Raw genomic sequence first — 19,128 nt, forward strand, 5'->3', positions numbered from 1 at the left:
CGCGATTTACCCTCGCATCATAGTAAAAGGAGAAAACTCTTGGACCTGCCAAGTGAAAGAAAAAGGGGAAGTTCCGAAATGATAGTAGTGAGGTCGAAGATGTGAAAAGGAAAAAAAAGTGAGCCAAGGCCCAGAATCCTAGAATCGGAGAACCACCTTTACTCGAACCCCTGACCTGTCCAAACAATACTAGCGATTTCACATAGAGCTTCCTCGACAATTTCTATGTCGGTTTCCACTGGCGATGAGGGTGCTCTTCCGATAAGAAGCTCAAAAGGGATGATGAGCGGGGACCCGGAAACTCTGACTTGGCCATCGGTTTCTTGAATGAGAATGTTCTGAGTTCGGCAGGGTTTCTGCTTGATGGTATCCCATTCGTATTTTTCGAGTTTGATCTCTGGCTTTCTTCGATTGATTTTCATTGCCAACGCGATGTTGACGTTCCCTCGCGCAGGATCTACCCACATGTCCACATCCCGACGCAAGCGAGCCAGAGACTCGGAAACCGCAATTTCTACGACTACTGTGGTCCTCCTAGGATACCTCCTTCGGACCCAACCGACGTCCGGCTGTTTCACTCCTTGGGGATGTGTGTGTGGAACTTCTGCCGCGCTCATTAATGCTTTCTCTAGCTTCATAGGGCGTAAAGCATCCACAACAGCGTCGCGTAGAGCAACACCCGCGTTGGTATGCGCTGGTGTCACCAGTTTGGCGATCAAAGTGTTTTTTTCTTTTTCGAATGATATACGGACAGACTTGATAAGACCTTCTTCTGGGTCGAGGTCGAGGTCGAAGTCCCGCTGGAAAGTGGCACTGTCGATATCAAAAACAACGTATTCGTTATCGAGAGTAGGATTGTCGATAAATTGGATTTGAAGATGTAGGAGGAGTTGGTCATAGTGATTCTTTCCTTGATATTGATATCTCCTCGTTGTGGAAGGTAGGCATATATCACCCAGGCCCCCATTAGGGACATTTTGGCAATTAGGTTCGGTCATCTTGCAGTCTTTTTGTCTAGAGAATGTGTAGTATCTAGCACATATTTATCTCAATTTTGTCTTGATGGTTTAAATATTCGCCTAACCTCTAGGTCATAATTATAACTACAATATCAAAGGTATGTCATTATGATTTGGGTAGTATAAGCACAAAGGACCCGAGCTTGAGGTAACTTCATAATTAGGTATGTACTATGTAAATATAGAATATGTGCTTCAGATGTCTTTCAGATGTCTTTCAGATGTCCTTTTAGGCGTCTTTCCAAATGTCTTTCCAAATGTCTTTCCAATAGATCCTTTCCCGGTTTTAGAACTAGGGGTATAATAATGAGCTATAGAAGTGGCAGGAATGGGAAGAATAGTCCAGGCTAGACTCTACGATTTGTATAGAGCCCGGTGACATTCAAGGCAATTTTGATATCGACCGCAGGATTTTAGACAGCTCTACGGAGTTGGTGACACCAGATACATAACATTTGATACAATTCCTCCAAATTACTTATTAAACAGTATAGAAAAGGCCAAGCCAATGGCATATGAACAAAATGCAAAAGAATGACAGGGATATCTCAAGGGTTGGTCTTTTCCTCGCCCTCCTTGCACTTGGAGACGTGCTTGCGGACATAAGTCTCCCGCACCACATCACCTTCATGCTTGAACACCACCCACTCACCCATACCATACTCCTCCGGTGCAACACGTATACCACGACCACCCCCACCAACAATTACATTACCAGGGCGGTATTTAGGATCCGCCTGCATACGCCGGATAGCAGAAACGTGGATCTCAGCATTATGCGGAACATCCCGCACCTCACCACGAGGCAACGGCCAACTAATCGGCTTCCACGACCCATCCGGCTGCAGATCCATACGACGGAACGGCAACCATTCCATGATGCGCCACGTGATAACCGACATAGTAGGAATACCCTGGTTGAACATCAGGCAGTCATGCAGCAGCCCCTTCGTACTGGAAGTATGCAGCGCATGCCAGAAGTCGCGACTAGCAGCAGACCGTTCCTTCTCATTAGGTATAGAGCGGAAAGCATCTTCGTTCTCGGCATGAGGCTCAACGCACCGACTCGGCCGTCGGGCATTGATCTCTTCCCGGATCGGGCTGTAATCACCATCATATTCCTCCAGACACTGGAACTGCTTCATCTTGCGCTCATCCAGCTCGAGTCCGGCTTTCTGCGCTTCCTGCGTCATCCACACGAGCGGCGCGTGGCTGAGAGCCCATGACTCGCCGTCTGAGAGCGTCCACCCGCCGCCGATATCTGCGTGGCAACCCGGGAACCAGACCTCGTGGATGTCTTGGTCGTCTTCGTCATCGCTCGAATCAGCCTCTATGACTGGAACTTGCACCGAGAGGGTGTTGGAGTGCAGACTGTGGAAGGACTCTTTGCTTCGCACTGAATGGAGATCGTCCATGGATGCCTTCGGCACTGCGAGGCTGAGTCGGGGAGAGCGTGCGCGGTATGTGTCGGGCTTCATTGTCCCACTTTCGCTACCAGCGCGGGGGGGGGTTGCGAGGTGCTGTTTGGAGCTGGGTGGTGCGAGGCACGGCGCTCGGTGTGGTAATATGTCTCTCCAGTACTGGGGCCCCATCTGGGATCTTTGAACTCGGGCTCGTCCTTCTCTTCTTCCTGCTGTTCTTCCTCGGGTTTGTCATTGAACCGAATGGCAGGGACGTTGTCCGGGTGTTCCTCCTGAGGCTTCTCCTCGGGCTTCTCTTTGTGGTCCTGGTGGAAGAGGTGCAGATGATTCTTGGGCAAATGGTGGCGGCGACGGTGTTTCTTCTTCTCCTTCGGGCGCGCTCCAGAGATCAGATCTTGCCGGAACTTCGCGCGGCGCTCGTCAATACCCACGGCATGACGAATCACCTTGGCCGAGCTGCGTGCTGTGTAGGGGAACTTGGTGCGCTGCATCCACGCAGACTCGAAACGTGGCACACTGTTGACGGTGTCGAAGAGACCCATGAAACGGATACGAGAGATAGGACGACTGAAAGTCTCACGGAAGGCTTTCATGTATGTGAAGAGCTTCTTCTTTTCTTCGCGCTCTTCTTCCGAGTCGTCCGACCGCTGCTGCCACTTGGCAAATGTCTTCCATGCAAAGCGGACCAGTTCCTCGTTTCCTGCTTCGAGCAAACCGATATAGTCTAGCATCTCTGCCAGAAATCGTGCGATGTATGAACCACGACTGAAGCCGATGAAGAAGATCTCATCGCCAGGGGAATAGTATCGCATCAGGAACTTGTACCCACCCATGACATGCTCGTCAAAGGAAGACCCGACCGCCGAGTCCTTGGCCTTTTGATACGCAGACTTGATACGTTGGATTCGGCCATGGCTAGTCAGCGACTTCGATGTCACGTATGTGCCAATGCCTGGCTGATAGTAATGGTACTGGTGGCTTTTGCTGCGGTCAAGCATCTGCGACTTCTTAGCACCTATTCAAACGCTTGGCTCACAGTCCCACTTACGCGAAAGATCTTGAGCACATTGCTATCCGACTCGTCACCAGCGAATTTGTTTCCGGTACCATCAAAGCAAAGCACAAACTGCTTCGGCATGCCCGATAGGGCTTGGTGTTCATACCCGTAAGCCATTATGCCGAATGAGAATCAGACAAAAAAGTTCGAAACTTCAGGCACACCTAATAAGACCTCAAGGGGCTATATACGAGAAGGGGGGAAAGGCTCAAGGCTGGGATGACGCTTTGATGCATTTGGATACAGCTAGTATTACACGAATCAGCGTCCTACATCAGACCCAGTGAAAGGGGGGCAGGATAAGAATATTCAACCCACTAGCCGATCGCTGCAGATTTGTGAAAAGAATACGTCAAACCTGAGCGGGCTGACGGGCGGGTCCCCCAGACTTGGCACATTCCCATCACAAGGGCCTTTTGTTTTGGATTATTTTCTGTACGGAGGACATGATTCACTGATTCGCATCTATGCAGATGCAGGTTACACAAAGCCCTCGAGTCTAACGGGGGCGCATTCGATCCAATGGGGACACACCGGTTATCATTGCTGGATATGAAAATTTGTCGCGAACCGGGCTGAACCTGACTCGAGTTCTGCACGAGGGATGCGGCTTGCGCGGGCCGGACCTGGGTAGCGTGTGAATTTGGAATTTTGTGAGATGGAGCTGAACAGATACTAGAAGAGAGACGCGCAGGTTTTACTCGTTGCTCCGTGCGCGAGTACTCATTGGCCCTTAGTTGGCATCGAGGTTGGAGCTATGAGAGTTTGAAAGGAGACGATGCTAGGTGGTGTTCGGGACATTATTGTCGATCATTCTCCACAGAGCGCTCCTGGACACCAATGATTCAGGGGGTGTAGGGGGTGTAAGGGGTGGGATGGGCGTTCCTATTGAGTGTTCCGTCGCCTCGGTTCGGCCTTGGGGCGATCAGATCCGTTCTAACCCTCTATAGTAGTCGATATACAATCCTTCACGGCCCAGGACCGTGATCCACTTGTGTTTGCCATTTTCCTGGAATTGAGAAAGTTTCTCGAGGTCTCACTGTGATTGTGATTGCAATGATCACATACAATACAACCTTGGAGTATAAACCTTTATCAGGCGTCATCCCGCGTGAAGTTCTAAGCTGAAAATGGTTGTCAATACCCGAAGAGGAAGGAGAGTGGGATATCCTTCATATCCCGAAAAAAATGGAAGCCAATAGACTCGGATCTACATCCGAACAAGGGATCTTTGTAATAATAGCTGACTTCTAGGATATGCATTTTATGCATAATTCATCCCATGGATACGGAGTAGATTATGCGGGAGTGGCCGTATTACCCTTCCATGGTTCTCTAAGATTGAGAATATCTTGATCATCTGAGCTTCAAACGTCTGTCAGATTCGCGTGGAAACTCTCGTTCTACCGAGAAAAACGCAGAAAAACGCCACGAGGATAAGACAAACAATTAAGTCCCTGAAAGTGGATAGACGTCCCGAGATGGATCAGATTCTGAATAATTCGTGATGACTGGCAGATTTCAGCTGCCAATGACAGAGGAGATATTGTGGTTCACGCGAGTGGCCCGTTCGCCACTTAATTGCATAGTAAGTGGATGCACGAGTGGACCTACGACGATCAAAACAAAAGAAAAAAAGTAAAAAGGGTTTTTTTTTCATGGAGAGTTCTGCTTCCCTGTCACATTAGGGTTCTTCCTTACATCCCAAGTGCTACGGACGGGATATGGAGCATCACCTCCTACACAACATAACCCTAATTGGAGCAAATTATAGGTGTGACACTCGAAAGTTCAGTTCCAGCCAGCCACTGATGTATATTGGAATTTCTTTTTCGCCTCGGAAAAGAGCGAAAGTCCGAGCATTTTACCCCCACTTGGTGTCGATTTAGCTCGATCTTGAGATCCCATTATGCACCAGTTTGCACTACGGACGACCTCGTACAGGCTGTGTACACCGCTGCTTATAGATTCGCTTGTAGTCCCGTATTACGGCTTTCTCACACTTATTGGCCTATCATCCGCTCTTCCGAACCTGGTATAGATCTAGATTTGGATTTACTTTTCAGCTCTGCCGGGTTATACCATGCATACATAACCTCGGCCATATCATATTGAATCTTATGATTCCCACTATAGGGTATTCTCTAGGTATACATCCTAGAACAGATATCCCCCTTTCTCAGGTACCAAAGGTCATAAATGATGATCAGTTACTATATTGAGACACTTCATCGAGAGTCCACTATAGAAACTCCACTCAGCTCAGGAACTAAGCTTGTACCATGCGGGGCTGGGATATTTGTTACAGAGACCAGGTTCAGGTCCGAGAGATCGACCTAATGCTCTCCATTAAAACAAAAATGCTGTTACTGTAGTCAATCAACTATTGGCGATAGCAAATCCGCCACTTTTTAGACGCTCCACAGTCCTGCAGCTGACTTGCGTCGCCCGCGCAGCTCGTTTTAAACAGTACCGTCGAGCTTCTGATTTATTTCCCCCCTGATCTGGCCCTCAGTAGCCACTTTGTGTTTCTTCTTTTACTTAATTTTTCCTGACTTGTTAGTGGCATCATTTTTCACAATGTTAAGGAGATTCTCTACCCAATTCAAGCGGTCCAAGGACTCCAAGGACTCCAAGGACCCGAAGGAGTCCAATGGTGACACCGAGCCCAAGATCACAGACAAGAGCAGCAAGCGCATCTCCAAGGTGTCGCCAACTCGCAAGTCCACCTCTAATCAGGACGAAAACCACGTTGTGAAGCGTTCCGAGGTCGTTGCTGTATTTGAGAAGTATGCGCAAGCAATTCACGCTTCGCAGGATCCCCTGCCCAACCAGACGGGCGATAGCGCCTACTTGAAGCACGACAAGTCGTCCGGCCTCATCAATGACATCAAGTCACTGGGATTCCGTGATGTCAACACTGTCAAAGACCTCATTGCGAGCAAAACCTCCGGTGAACTTGTTGATGATAAGACCTACTTGATGGAGCGCATAATCCAGATGGTCGCGGACTTGCCCGGTAACTCCAAGAACCGTACCGAGCTCACCAGTGTATTCTTGGATGAGCTATGGAACTCAATTCCTCACCCGCCTCTTTCGTGAGAAATCCCCAATTGGAGCTGTTTTGTAATTGCGCGCTAACACCGTGAATAGTTACATGGGAGATGAGTACAAGTACCGCTCGGCCGATGGCTCAAACAACAATCCCACTCTTCCATGGCTGGGAGCTGCTAATACCGCATACTGCCGCACCATCCCTCCTCTGACTATCCAGCCCAGCGGATTGCCCGACGCCGGTCTGATTTTTGATACCCTCTTTGCTCGTCAGGAGTTCACTCCGCACCCAAACAAGGTCTCCAGTGTTTTCTTCGACTGGGCCTCTCTGATTATTCATGGTAAGTCAGTTCTACTGAAAGGTATAATTCAGGGCTAATATACGGGTTTTGTACATAGATATTTTCCAGACCGACTACCGCCAACAGCACCTCAACAAGACCTCTGCTTACCTTGACTTGTCCATTTTGTACGGTGATAACAAGGAGCAACAGGATCTGATCCGTTCCCACCAGGATGGAAGGCTGAAGCCCGATTGCTTCTCTGAGGGTCGTCTGCAAGCCCTTCCTGCCGCCTGTGGTGTCCTGCTGGTTATGCTGAACCGTTTCCACAACCACATTGTTACCCAGCTGGCTGAGATCAACGAGAATGGTCGCTACAGCAAGCCCCGCCCTGGTCTGTCCGAAGAGGACAACAAGAATGCCTGGGCCAAGCGTGATGAGGATCTGTTCCAGACCGGTCGTCTTATTACTTGCGGTCTATACATTAACATCACTCTGTATGATTATCTGCGCACTATTGTTAACTTGAACCGCACCAACTCAACCTGGTGCTTGGATCCCCGTGCTCAGGCGGAGAAGGCTGGTTCCACTCCTTCTGGTCTCGGCAACCAGTGCTCTGTCGAGTTCAACCTGGCCTACCGTTGGCACTCGGCCATCAGTCAGGGTGACGAGAAGTGGATTGAGCAGATCTACTATGACCTTATGGGCAAGCCTGCCGAGGAGGTCACCATGCCTGAGCTGATGATGGGTATGAAGAAGGTTGAGGGTATGCTCGAGGCTGATCCTGCCAAGCGTACCTTCGCCCGCCTGCAGCGTAACGCGGATGGATACTTCGATGACGGAGAGCTTGTCAACATCCTGACCCATGCTACCGAGGATGTGGCCAGCTCTTTCGGTCCCCGAAATGTGCCCAAGGCTATGCGCTCTATCGAGATCCTCGGTATCGAGGCCTCGCGTAGATGGAACGTCGGTTCTCTTAACGAGTTCCGTAAGCACTTCGGTCTGAAGGCTTACGAGACTTTCGAGGAAGTCAACTCCAACCCCGAAATCGCTAATACCCTCCGCCACCTCTACGACCACCCCGATTTCATTGAGCTGTACACCGGTATCGTCACTGAGGAGGCCAAGGAGCCCATGATCCCTGGTGTCGGTATCGCCCCCACTTACACCATCTCCCGTGCTGTGCTGTCCGATGCCGTGGCCCTTGTCCGTGGTGACCGCCACTACACCATTGACTACAACCCCCGTAACCTGACCAACTGGGGTTATAACGAGTGCCGCTACGACCTCAACATCAACCAGGGCTGTATCTTCTATAAGCTGGCCACGCGCGCCTTCCCCAACCACTATAAGCCTGACTCCATCTACGCCCACTACCCCATGACCATCCCCAGCGAGAACCGCAAGATCATGAAGGATCTGGGCCGTGAGCAGGACTACTCCTGGGATAAACCCGCCTTCACTGAGCCTCGTGTCAACCTGACCTCCCACCAGAATGCCAAGCTACTCCTCGAGAACCAGAGGGACTTCCGTCCCAGCTGGGCCCGCTCCATGTCTCAGCTCTTTGGCAAGGGCGAGTTTGACACGAAGCAGCGCGAGGCTATCGGCAAGGCTCTCAACACCGAGGAGTTCCCCAAGCTCGTCAAGACCTTCTACGAAGACATCACTGAGCGCCTGATTGCCGAGAAGGTTGGCCAGCTGGGCAAGATCAACCAGATCGATATCACCCGCGATGTCGGCAACCTAGCCCACGTCCACTTCGCTTCTAGTCTCTTCGGCCTTCCCCTTAAGACCGAGCAGAACCCACAGGGTCTCTTCACCGAGCACGAGATGTACATGATCCTTTCGACCATCTTCTCCGCGCTTTTCTTCGACGTCGACGCACCTCGCTCGTACGCCCTGAACCGCGCCGCCTCCGCCGTCTCCACCCAGCTCGGCCAGGTCGTCGAGGCCAGCGTCAAAGCTGACACAAACAGCGGTCTCTTCTCCGGTATCATGGATAGCTTCCGCCCGCACGACAACGCCCTCCGCGAGTTCGGAACAGAAGCTATCCGCCGCATGAAGGAAGCCGGCTCCAGCGCCTCGGACATCACCTGGTCCGCCATCGTCCCAACAATCATCGGCCTCGTCCCCAGCCAGGGCCAGGTCTTCACCCAAATCGTCGAGTTCTACACCGCGCCCGAGAACAAGATCCATCTCGCTGAGATCAACCGCTTCGCCAAGGCCGACTCCGCCGAGTCGGACGAGAAGCTGTACCGCTACTGTCTCGAGGCTATTCGTCTGAACGGCACCTTCGGCGCTTTCCGCGAGGCGAAGGAAGCTGTCACTGTCGAGGAAGATGGCAAGGTTTACACCATCCAGCCTGGTCAGCAGGTCTTCGCCTCCTTCAACCAGGCAAACCACGATCCCAGTGTCTTCCCCGAGCCTAACCAGGTTAAGCTCGACCGTCCTCTTGACTCGTATATCAACCACGGCCAGGGTCCCACCACCGGTTTCGGCGAGCAGATCACCAAGATTGCGCTCATTGCTATGTTGCGTGTTGTCGGTCGTCTGCAGGGTCTTCGTCGTGCTCCTGGTGCCCAGGGCCAGCTTAAGAAGATTTCCCAGGAGGGCGGATACTCGGTTTACCTCCGTGCTGACGGAACTTCTTTCTGTCCCTTCCCCATGTCGCTTAAGCTGCACTGGGATGGTCCCTTTGAGCAGAAGAAGAAGGCGACGTCTTCCTGAGTTTTGGGGTTTGTTGGTTGAAGCTGGTTATGTCAAACTGCGGACGTGTCATGTTATGTGGAGGTAATTAACTCGGGGTTGGCTATGATTCTATGCCTTTTTTTACTGTTTTGTTTTCGATGGCCTGTTTGGTTGTCAGGATATCCAGAAATTGTTGAAGCTTTCAATGTTGTTTATAGCAGTGTTGTGTATAGTTCATGAATAGTTCATTGGTTTCATTTTTTGGTTTGAGTATGACTCAGTAGAGTAGGTAGAGAGAATACCAAAAAGATCAACCAGCTCTACGCGTTCGCGTGACATATAGGGAGGGGCACGTTGTTGGGATCGTTGGCGGGTTGACGATGGATGAAGGTATTATTTGTGACGGCACAATGGAAGGCCTGAGGGGTTATTAGGTATATGATGCAAGTTCATTCGGGACCCAGAGGCAGTGAAGAAAATGCAACATCGATATCAGGATTGCATGTTCCTAGTCCCTGTTTGCAGACGAAGGTGACAGTTGTCAGATCTCGCGCTCTTCCCTATCCATATCAGGCACCGGACAAATGATAATAATCTTCTCTTCTTTCGTTGTAGAGATTTCTGGCTGGATATATTAGTGACAAGTTAACATTAAAGGTGGTCTCCGACAATATCTCTCCAGGAACTATCCGATAAAAGTGAAGTGAAGTCAAGTAAGTCGCTGTCGCGTGTCCGGGATCTGCTCACCGCTTTCGCGTTCAGTCCGCAACTCCGATGTTCAATCCAGACCTGAAGGCACTGGTCCTTGAATCAAACTGGAATCAAAACGTTTTGTATGTTCAAAGGAGGGGTTCAGATTGTTTTCTTCTCATATCCACCAAACAATCACCCTCTACGAAGACATTAGACCAGACCCCATATCTTCGATCGGCAGTGGGATTCGCGCCAACCCTTCAACCCGTGAGAATTCAGTCAATACAAGACCACCGAGAGCACTCTCCCAATCGCAAAAGTGGGATCGCGCAGACTAGAAAATTCCCGAAAAGCCATCTGCAATACCCTATACCCTCGATGCAATCCACATGATGTCTCCGGCAGTCTCGGTGGAACTTGTATCGGTTTAGTTTTGCCCGCGATCTTCGCTCGCATATTTGGACCTCGCAGGAGTCCACACAAGCTTTATTTCTCGAAACTACGAACGGGAAATAGTGCGAAGATATCATCTCGAGCCTGCGCATAATACACCTTCCCACTCTACTCGTGACAGCCATGGCGGAGATGGAGATGGCCGCCGGCGCAAACCATGTGAACGGCTCCGCGGCCACAATGTCCACAACAAACCCCTACGAAACAAACCCTGATCACATTCCCAGAGATGACCCGTTTCTTTCCCAGAGCCCGCAGTATGGTCGCTACACACCCCGCGCCGACGATTTCACCCCTCGCTTCATGAACTGGTATCAGTCTGACCCGGCTGTGAACTCGTTCTGGGAGAAGGTCGCGCAGAAATACTGTACCCCGGAATACTCACTCAATATCTCAGGGCCGAGGGAGGCATTCGCGGCTGGGAGTATAATTATTCGGGTTGACCGCGAACTGGCCGATGGAGCGGCGGCTGAGAGATACTCGTCTGCGAATGAACTGTCAGCCGCGCAGAAGGCAGAGGACTCGCTCAGAGAGATTGGAGTGGCAGTGCCAGTGATATGTTTTTGCGGGACGATTGAGGGGAGGAATGTGACAATCGAGTCTCGCATTGCGGGCGTTTCGCTGGAAGTTGCGTGGAGATATCTTGACACGGAACAGATTGAGGTTCTGAAAAACCAGTGTCGCCAGATCCTCCAGCGGCTCGGAACGATCGATTCCCCCCCAGACGAACCGTCCTATGTATGCCGTGAACTCAATTCCCAAATTCCACCCTCCGTCGAGCCTCGCGAACGAGATATCCTATTCACAGACAAAACCAAGGAGGAGGAATTATCTTTGACACACAATAACTTCATTCCGAGCAATGTCATTGTCCAGGATAATCGGGTGGTGGGGATTGCTGGTTGGCGACAATGTGGATATTTCGGCACCGTCAGAGCGAAGAAGGTCCACCGACTCTTCAGGGATCTTGGGCCTGCGCCTCAAAATGGCGTGGCCAGTTCCGAGAAGAGTGTGACTTGGACCGACCTCTACGATGGTGCCTACGACCCCAGTAAGGGCATTCCGCTGGTCGCTAACCAAGATACACCCTTACCCTCAGTCAAAACCGAACCAACAAGCTCTACCCTCGATAAATTCCCGGCTAGCGACGACTTGGACACAAATTCATTAGGTCTCGATGGCACGGGCGACTTCGCGACCTCCAAAACAGTGGCGAACCTCAAGCATGGGCTGACATCAAGGGCATCATCATCCGACCGGTCCTCCCCGGCAAATTCCGTCAAAACAGCAAACAAAAAGCCCGCAAGCACTGCTAAAAAGGGAACTGCAAAGAAACCTGCCGCCAAGAAGCGCAAGACGAATGATCCAGAGGTAGACAGCGTTGACGGGCGACGTTCCAACACACCGGTTTCTAGGGCCAGCAAAACACCCGCCAAGAAGCAAAATTCTGTCTCGATAGCAGGGTCTCCACCTCCAGAGGAGAAGAAAAAGCCATCGAAGAAGAAGAAGAAAGGGCCCAAACAAGCTACTACCCAGGAAAACGACGACTCTGACAGCTTTGACGAAAACGCGATCTTTTGTATTTGCCGCCGGCCTGATAATCATACATGGATGATCGCGTGCGATGGCGACTGTGATGACTGGTACCATGGGAAATGCGTCAATATCGATCCTCGAGATGCGGATCTGATCGAGCGGTATATCTGTAAGTGTCAAATGAGAAACGGCCCTCTTCTATTCAAAACTAACTTCAAACACCAGGCCCGAATTGCGCAAGTGAAGGAAAGGGATGCACAACATGGAAACCGATGTGCCGCCTGGTCGAGTGCCGGAAACCGGCGCGCGCCAAAACAAAGCCCCCGAGTAAATACTGCTGCGATGACCACGGCCGGGAATTCATGCGTCAACAGACACAACAGCTTAAACAGCGTGCCGGTCAGACGAATGGTCTTTTCGAAGACCTGGGTAGCATGGGTGGCATCCTTACGGCTGGAGACCTGAAAGCCGCCATCATGGGGGTGACATCCACACAAGAATTCCGCAAGCTCGGAGATCGCATCATCTCCCCGCCACCACAGGTAGAAGAGAACGAAACCGCCGGGCCTGGAATCAAGACCGAATCAAAGCCGCAGAGCGGCAGATGGTTGGCAGTCGACGTCCATGATGTTGCCATGGAATATTCACACGACGAGATTGCCAAGATCGAAAAGCTGCGCAAGCAGCGCGAGGAACTCCTTCATCGCAAGGAGATGCTTGCTGCACGCACGACGTTCGTATCCCTTCTCAAGCCACGCGCCAAGGGCATAGTAGAGAAACTAAAGCAGCACGAGCCGAAGGGCGGATGGAAAGATATCTGTGGCTTTGACTCTCGGCTTTCGTGGTCTGACGAAGAATTCGATGAATGGCGACTCTCCGGTGCTGGAAAGAAAGCTCTCGCGGAGGGAACCGCTGAAGCTTTAGCTGTGGGGTCCTCGGCTAGTACTGATGCCGACGGGGACACGGCGATGAACGGCGATAGCGATGACGATATTACATTCTGGACGCGTGGCGTCTGCACTAAGAAGCGGTGCGAGAGACATAAGCAGTGGGTTAAAGTGCAGCAGCAAGATATTCTCTTTGAGGAGGAAACGGCAGAGCAGGACCTCGCCAGATGTGAGGAGGAAGCTCGGTCTGTGGTGGAGAGGGGTGTGATGAGACGATGGGCCGAGAAGGATAATCAGGTTTGAATGTCGAATAGGGGGGTTTTTTCTCAAGAGACTTCCATGGCCAGCCTGATTCCACAAAACAAAAGCTTGATACCCCTTGATTGCGGAAAGGCACAAAAAAGGCTCATGGACTGGAGTTGGTTGCAGATTTTAATATAGCAGGATGGTAGTGGCTGCGTTTTTGGGCCAGTTGCATACAAAGCGGCGCTTTGCGAGGGGCGGATCTGTTTTGAAAATATTATTTTGTAAGAGTATCGACAATTGCATCGAGATCCAGGTCATCTTTTACTGGCAGCGACATCATAGCAAATGGTATCATTCATTGCTCGTTCCATATTCCCCATTTACCTAGGCTCGTACCAACTCGATCTTTGATCACTTCGACTATCTGAGCTCCTCTCACATCAGAAAGCAACAGATGGGTATCGGTGCCTTGGTCTAACGTTTTCATGAGCAAGGTCGGGAACAGAGAAGGAATATCCGAATGGAAGACGGAGTGAATTCCATCTTCTAGCGGCTGTCTCACAGCACTATCTCTGGTAGGGTTTCCAGTCAACGGTTGATTTTTATCCCACTTTGGTCTCATTGTCCCCAGTCCATTAGTATTGACAAGAATGATGGAGAGATGAGAGGCGTGCACACGAGACAAGCGCGTCAAGGTGCGGAGTGTAGCTGTCAAAACGGCTGCACCTCGAGCTGGATTGGAGGCTCGGATTACGCCTTCAGCTAGGGTATCGAGGCCCACGATAATGAGGACAATGGGGCTGTGGACGGATGGGTTTGTCTCAGTCGGTTTGTTCTGTTCTCGCTTTTCTTGGATCTCGTGCAGCGCTTCCGAAACCTTAGCGATGGCCTGTGCGGCATTGGCGAAGTTGTGTACGGGTAGTAACTGCACAGCGTCAAGTCTACGGATTGCATCATCCCTTGATAGACCAGGGTAGCCATGGGAGGGAGACTGCAGCTCATTGAGTAGAGTCCTTGGGGCAAAAGCCTCGAAACTTCGTGGATGGATGATGAATGCGCTCGATTCAGATGATGGATGGATACCCCGCAAATGGTTTGTGAGAATATATCGAGGAATCTATGGCAAATATTAGTCTCATAACATTGTACAGCGAGTAGTATTAAGTCGGTCATACCTGTCCGAGATACTCGTTGCTGTCGTTGCGTTTCATTTGTAGTCTGGAGAAACCGAGGACAACCCCGCACCGAAAGACTCCTTCCTTGGAGGATTGGATACCCTGTTTCCAATCATTTTTGAGGTTCCAGCTGTTTTTGGCGGTTGTCTCATTTGGAGGAGCTGCATTTTCCCTTGACTCTGGTAGGAGTAGAGAATCAGCAAGGATCGGGAATGCAGGCTCTGCCGAGTAGACATTTGGTGCGCTTGCCATGGCTCCCTGTATACAAAGTCCTGTCAAGTTACTATGGATCTGATGTCAGGATATATCAACTGTAGAAGAAGCGAAGAGCAGGTGGTTGATGATAGGGACAAACGCGAAAGTGGATATCCCCCGATTTGGTCTAGCCGCACCCTTCACTACTTGAAGGTTCAATCCATTTTACTTAGAGATCTTGGATTATTTTGAAATTGCTTTTGATCATGTATTATGATGAAAATAGATAGATAATATGCTAGAGGTACCTTTCTGGCGAAAAATGGTCAAGGTCGCTTCCACACTCCACGTCCATCATGCACCCAGCCCCCGTCCCCGATGACATCGTCCAAAACGGCTAGCAGATCCTGCCGAATGGCCTCCACATGCAGGTCACCGCACCTGAACTCTTTCAAGCAGGGTAGCTTATTCACAGTATACCCAATCAAAGAGTACGAAGTGGCGAGTTCCATCCAAGGATCGTTGGGATCCATAGACCCTCGTTGTTCAAGTTCGATAATATGATTATCCTGAAGGGGTGCCAACTGTACATCAAGGCGACGCAGACGACGCATCCTCACGACAGCATCCATTACAATTTGCGAGTGATTGTAAAATGGAAACACGGCCGTGTAGGAAAAGTATGTGAGGCCGCGTAAGAGAGCTGGCAGATTGATTGGGCGTTGAAGTGTACGGGTTGATCCGCGCATGCCGCTTGTACCCCATTCTGCCAGAACTGATGGGACAGAGGAAAGGAAGTACTCGTAATGGTTGTATGCTTTCAGAGAAGATGACTCGTTAAAAGTCATCGACGTCCATGGTCGTGATGCTAGAAGACTAGTACGATTCTCCAAGTCAGGCAGCTGGGATGGGTCACGAGGTTTACACTCTCGTTCCAAAAGCAAGATCTGTAAGGGCATATCAAATGCCCAGTGGTGTCCATCATTGATTGGAGTGGCTAGAGTGTTGCCAATGAAGACTGGCGGCCCTATTACTAGAACACGGCGAGGATCTAGATAGCGGAGGACTCGGCGCCACCAGAATGGGTCGACCCGATTATCTGGGGTCTCCTCTGCGATCGCGACGAGAGATGTTACATGTTGACAGAGATCCGACTTGATCATAAAAGAGTGGAAGTCGGGTTCATCATCGAGGTTGAGTTGAACATAGGTGAATAGTTGAGGTCGCGCAAGTTGAAATAGGCGCCGTGAGCATAATTCGAGATGCTTGAGGTCTTTTGTTGGAGATTGGGTGAGTTTCAGACTAGGCGTATGATGTAGTTGTCCAAATGACGGTGGCTCCGTGGATAAGTAAGAGATAATCTGGTCTAGGAGCTCATTGGGGAGGAGCTCCAAAGGAGATAGCACAGACATGATAAATTGCTCATGTCTAGGGCCTTTCCCATTAGTAAGATTGGATATCCACCTCGGAGTGTCCAATGCAGTAAACCTAGAGTGCAGTAGTTGTCGGCTGAGAGAATGAAAGTGAAGTGCCGGGGTTCCCCACTCCAATCGATGGGCTGGCTCCAAGGCTCCACTGAACCTTTGTAATCGGTGACTCAGCGGTCTTTCCAAGGTGTTTTTCAATGTATTGTAGTGTGTGAAGTATGTTGAAAGAGAAGTAAGAAAAAGGATTGGAGGGATAGGACAAATAGATGTACAGTAGCAAGGGACTACAGAAAATGTTTGAATGTATAGAAAAAGTCATGTGGTCCGTGCACCCTACTATCCTTAAGACATCCGACCTCGGGAGATATCAGGGATATTGGAAATACTCCAGGTCTGTTTCCCCCGGTCATATTATCATATTATCATGTACTAACTTGTATCCATATAGGATCTCCAGGATACTCTCTTTATATGAATTGCTTCTCGAAATGACCTCTATCTAAAACAAGATCAAGAAACTACAAAAAATAACACTCACAGGCCAAATCGGCCCATGTGGAGAGCCTCAGTGTTTTGTGGGGCAATGCCTCTCATGGCGGGATACGCTATAGAGCTCGGATGAGATCGCAATAGGAATGAATGCCAATGCCCCTCTTTTGATTTATTCGTTTCCTCACCTTCCCATCTTTCTTCTTCAGACATTTGCCTTGGTAGATTTCTAAGGTAAGATACTTCGCATCTTCATAGAAACAACGCTCACTGTGTCTCGCAGTCAATCTACATACTCCATTCATAATGGCTCCTCAACTTCACCAGCGTCCTCCTTTCCGCGCAGAGCACTTGGGCTCTCTCTTGCGTCCTAACCAGCTTTTGGACACCAAGCTCGCTTTCGAGGCTGGCAAGATCCCCGAGTCGGAACTGACCACTTGCGAGGATAAGGAGATCAAGGCTATCGTTGAGGCCCAGCAGAAGCTTGGCTATGCCGCTATGTCTGACGGCGAGTACCGTCGTCACAGTAAGAAATCCGGAAAGTCATTGAGGGGGTCGCGTTGACAGATATAGTGTTCTGGGGTACTTTCTTCCCCGGTTTGGACGGCTTCGAGGAGGTCAACGATGTCGATGTCGATGACTTCCGTCCCTATGCCCCCGATATCGCCGCATTCTTGGAGGCTGGCCACAAGCCCGGTGAGAGCATCATCTGTACCGGCAAGATCAAGCACGTTGGCAGCACCTACATCGACCAGTTCAAGTACCTCGCCAGCCAGGTCCCTGCCAACGAGGTCGGAAACCTGAAGATCACTCTTGCCGCACCTAACTGGTACCACCTGCGCTACCGTGAGGGCAAGGCTTACCCCAAGTCTGTATACACCAATGACGAGGATTACTTCGGTGATATCGCCAAGGCCTACCAGGCCGAGCTTCAGATCCTGTATGACGCCGGCTGCCGTAACGTCCAATTCGACGACCCCAACCTGGCTTGTAAGTTCTTACCCATCCAGCCAATATCAATTGACTAAACTAACCGCTCAGACTTCTGCTCTGAGAAGTTCCTCACTGGCTTCAAGGAGGACCCTCTTAACGTGTACTCCGCCGATACCATGTTCGAGAAGTACATCAAGCAGTACAACGACTGCTTCGCGAGCCTGCCTGCCGATATGCACGTCGGTGTTCACCTCTGCCGCGGTAACTTCGTCGGCAGCCGTCACTTCTCCGAGGGCGGTTACGACCGTATCGCCATCAAGCTCTTCCAGGAGCTGAACGTCCACACTTACTACCTCGAATACGATACCCCCCGCGCCGGTGGTTTCGAGCCCCTCAAGTTCCTGCCCACCCACAAGAACGTCATTCTGGGTGTTGTCACTAGCAAGTTTGCCAAGCTTGAGGATAAGGAGGAGATGAAGAAGCGCGTCATTGATGCTGCCAAGTTCATCGCCGAGGGTAACAACATCTCCCTCGAGGCTGCGCTTAACCAGGTCGGTGTTAGTCCGCAGTGTGGCTTTGCTTCTCACCGTGAGGGTAATGCTATCGACTGGGATGGCATGATCAACAAACTGCAGCTGGTCCGTGATATTGCCAACGATATCTGGCCCAACCAGGCTTAAACTTGATGTTTAAGCTTTTAAAATTCTGATCAATAATGCCATTCTCCTGGTTACTTTTCAACAGATGTGACAGGAACTTTTCAACAAATGTGACACGGCTTGGGGTTTGGGTTTTGCGCGGCGCTTTTTTTTACAAGATACCTTGGACAAAGATTATGATATTTGAATGAGCACTTGATGTCTTGATCCTTGAATATACTCAACGAGCTTCTTTTTAGTCCAATTTATTTTTTTCCCTCTCATTGTAATGCAAAAATCAATAACGGTCTCTGTCTGCTTACATGAAATGCGTGGCCCAGCGTTGGCTTTTGGCTACCTCCGATATCAAACGGCCTCCATCAAAGACCTTACCACTTCAAGCTTTTGAGGCATAACATTCTTCTCTTTAACCAACTTCTCAATAACACGCACAGTCCACCCCTGACAATTCTCCGCAACAGCCTTCCGATTCTCCGCATGCGGAGGGAGCTCCGACTTTGCAGCCTCTTTCACCAGCCTCGCTGCCCTGGCCTGTTCTTGAGACACAACAGCCAGGGTATAGACGTTTGAACAGAGACCTGCGTCAAGGAGATTAAGCTTTTCAGTCGACGGCTCGTATTTCATAACCTCTGCATCTCCGCTGACTTGATAAACATAGCCGTAGTCAGGCTCGTTTTCGTCGGCGAGGAAGAGTGCCCAATGGGTTGGTTCTCCGGGGAGTTGTTTTTCTTGGACGAGGTAGAGATAAAGATGGGGGGTTTCGACGGGTGGTTTCAACTCCTCTGGATTAGATTTGTCCTCGGTCCACTCCTGTGCACCTCTCTTCCTGAAGAATGTACGGCCATTGACCTCGCACACTTCTCTGAAACCCCTTGTCTTGATGGAAGTCCCTGGCGGTGGAAAGTCGCTCATCGT

General features: G+C 50.4%; 8 protein-coding genes across 8 annotated transcripts; 3 read left to right on the plus strand and 5 right to left on the minus strand.

The window, feature by feature from the left end:
* Positions 1-158: 158 nt before the first annotated feature.
* On the minus strand, positions 159-998 carry N7517_002370 (uncharacterized protein; the record flags this gene model as incomplete). Its single annotated transcript, XM_056720100.1, has 1 exon — positions 159-998. One exon carries the CDS (start codon positions 996-998, stop codon positions 159-161), a length of 840 nt encoding a protein of 279 aa, XP_056584235.1.
* A 569-nt stretch (positions 999-1,567) lies between these two features.
* Positions 1,568-3,614, minus strand: N7517_002371 (T6SS phospholipase effector Tle1-like catalytic domain-containing protein; the record flags this gene model as incomplete). The annotated part of the gene is given in 3 exon segments (XM_056720101.1): positions 1,568-2,491; positions 2,506-3,438; positions 3,489-3,614. The coding sequence occupies 3 exon segments, from the start codon at positions 3,612-3,614 to the stop codon at positions 1,568-1,570; spliced, it is 1,983 nt and encodes a 660-aa protein (XP_056584236.1).
* Positions 3,615-6,077: 2,463 nt separating this feature from the next.
* Positions 6,078-9,559, plus strand: N7517_002372 (peroxidase/cytochrome P450 family protein; the record flags this gene model as incomplete). Its single annotated transcript, XM_056720102.1, has 3 exons — positions 6,078-6,595; positions 6,651-6,892; positions 6,951-9,559. 3 exons carry the CDS (start codon positions 6,078-6,080, stop codon positions 9,557-9,559), a joined length of 3,369 nt encoding a protein of 1,122 aa, XP_056584237.1.
* A 1,230-nt stretch (positions 9,560-10,789) lies between these two features.
* Positions 10,790-13,392, plus strand: N7517_002373 (putative PHD transcription factor; the record flags this gene model as incomplete). The annotated part of the gene is made up of 2 exons (XM_056720103.1): positions 10,790-12,371; positions 12,428-13,392. The coding sequence occupies 2 exons, from the start codon at positions 10,790-10,792 to the stop codon at positions 13,390-13,392; spliced, it is 2,547 nt and encodes an 848-aa protein (XP_056584238.1).
* Positions 13,393-13,690: 298 nt separating this feature from the next.
* Positions 13,691-14,762, minus strand: N7517_002374 (uncharacterized protein; the record flags this gene model as incomplete). Its single annotated transcript, XM_056720104.1, has 2 exons — positions 13,691-14,452; positions 14,511-14,762. 2 exons carry the CDS (start codon positions 14,760-14,762, stop codon positions 13,691-13,693), a joined length of 1,014 nt encoding a protein of 337 aa, XP_056584239.1.
* Positions 14,763-15,031: 269 nt separating this feature from the next.
* On the minus strand, positions 15,032-16,117 carry N7517_002375 (F-box domain protein; the record flags this gene model as incomplete). Its single annotated transcript, XM_056720105.1, has 1 exon — positions 15,032-16,117. The coding sequence occupies one exon, from the start codon at positions 16,115-16,117 to the stop codon at positions 15,032-15,034; it is 1,086 nt and encodes a 361-aa protein (XP_056584240.1).
* An 810-nt stretch (positions 16,118-16,927) lies between these two features.
* Positions 16,928-18,234, plus strand: N7517_002376 (cobalamin-independent methionine synthase II family protein; the record flags this gene model as incomplete). Its single annotated transcript, XM_056720106.1, has 3 exons — positions 16,928-17,147; positions 17,195-17,611; positions 17,663-18,234. 3 exons carry the CDS (start codon positions 16,928-16,930, stop codon positions 18,232-18,234), a joined length of 1,209 nt encoding a protein of 402 aa, XP_056584241.1.
* Positions 18,235-18,558: 324 nt separating this feature from the next.
* N7517_002377 (uncharacterized protein) lies at positions 18,559-19,125 on the minus strand (the record flags this gene model as incomplete). Its single annotated transcript, XM_056720107.1, has 1 exon — positions 18,559-19,125. One exon carries the CDS (start codon positions 19,123-19,125, stop codon positions 18,559-18,561), a length of 567 nt encoding a protein of 188 aa, XP_056584242.1.
* Positions 19,126-19,128: the final 3 nt, after the last annotated feature.

Source organism: Penicillium concentricum, assembly GCF_028827145.1.
Source record: "Penicillium concentricum strain IBT 3081 chromosome Unknown utg000001l_segment0_segment0, whole genome shotgun sequence".
Classification (NCBI taxonomy): domain Eukaryota; kingdom Fungi; phylum Ascomycota; class Eurotiomycetes; order Eurotiales; family Aspergillaceae; genus Penicillium; species Penicillium concentricum.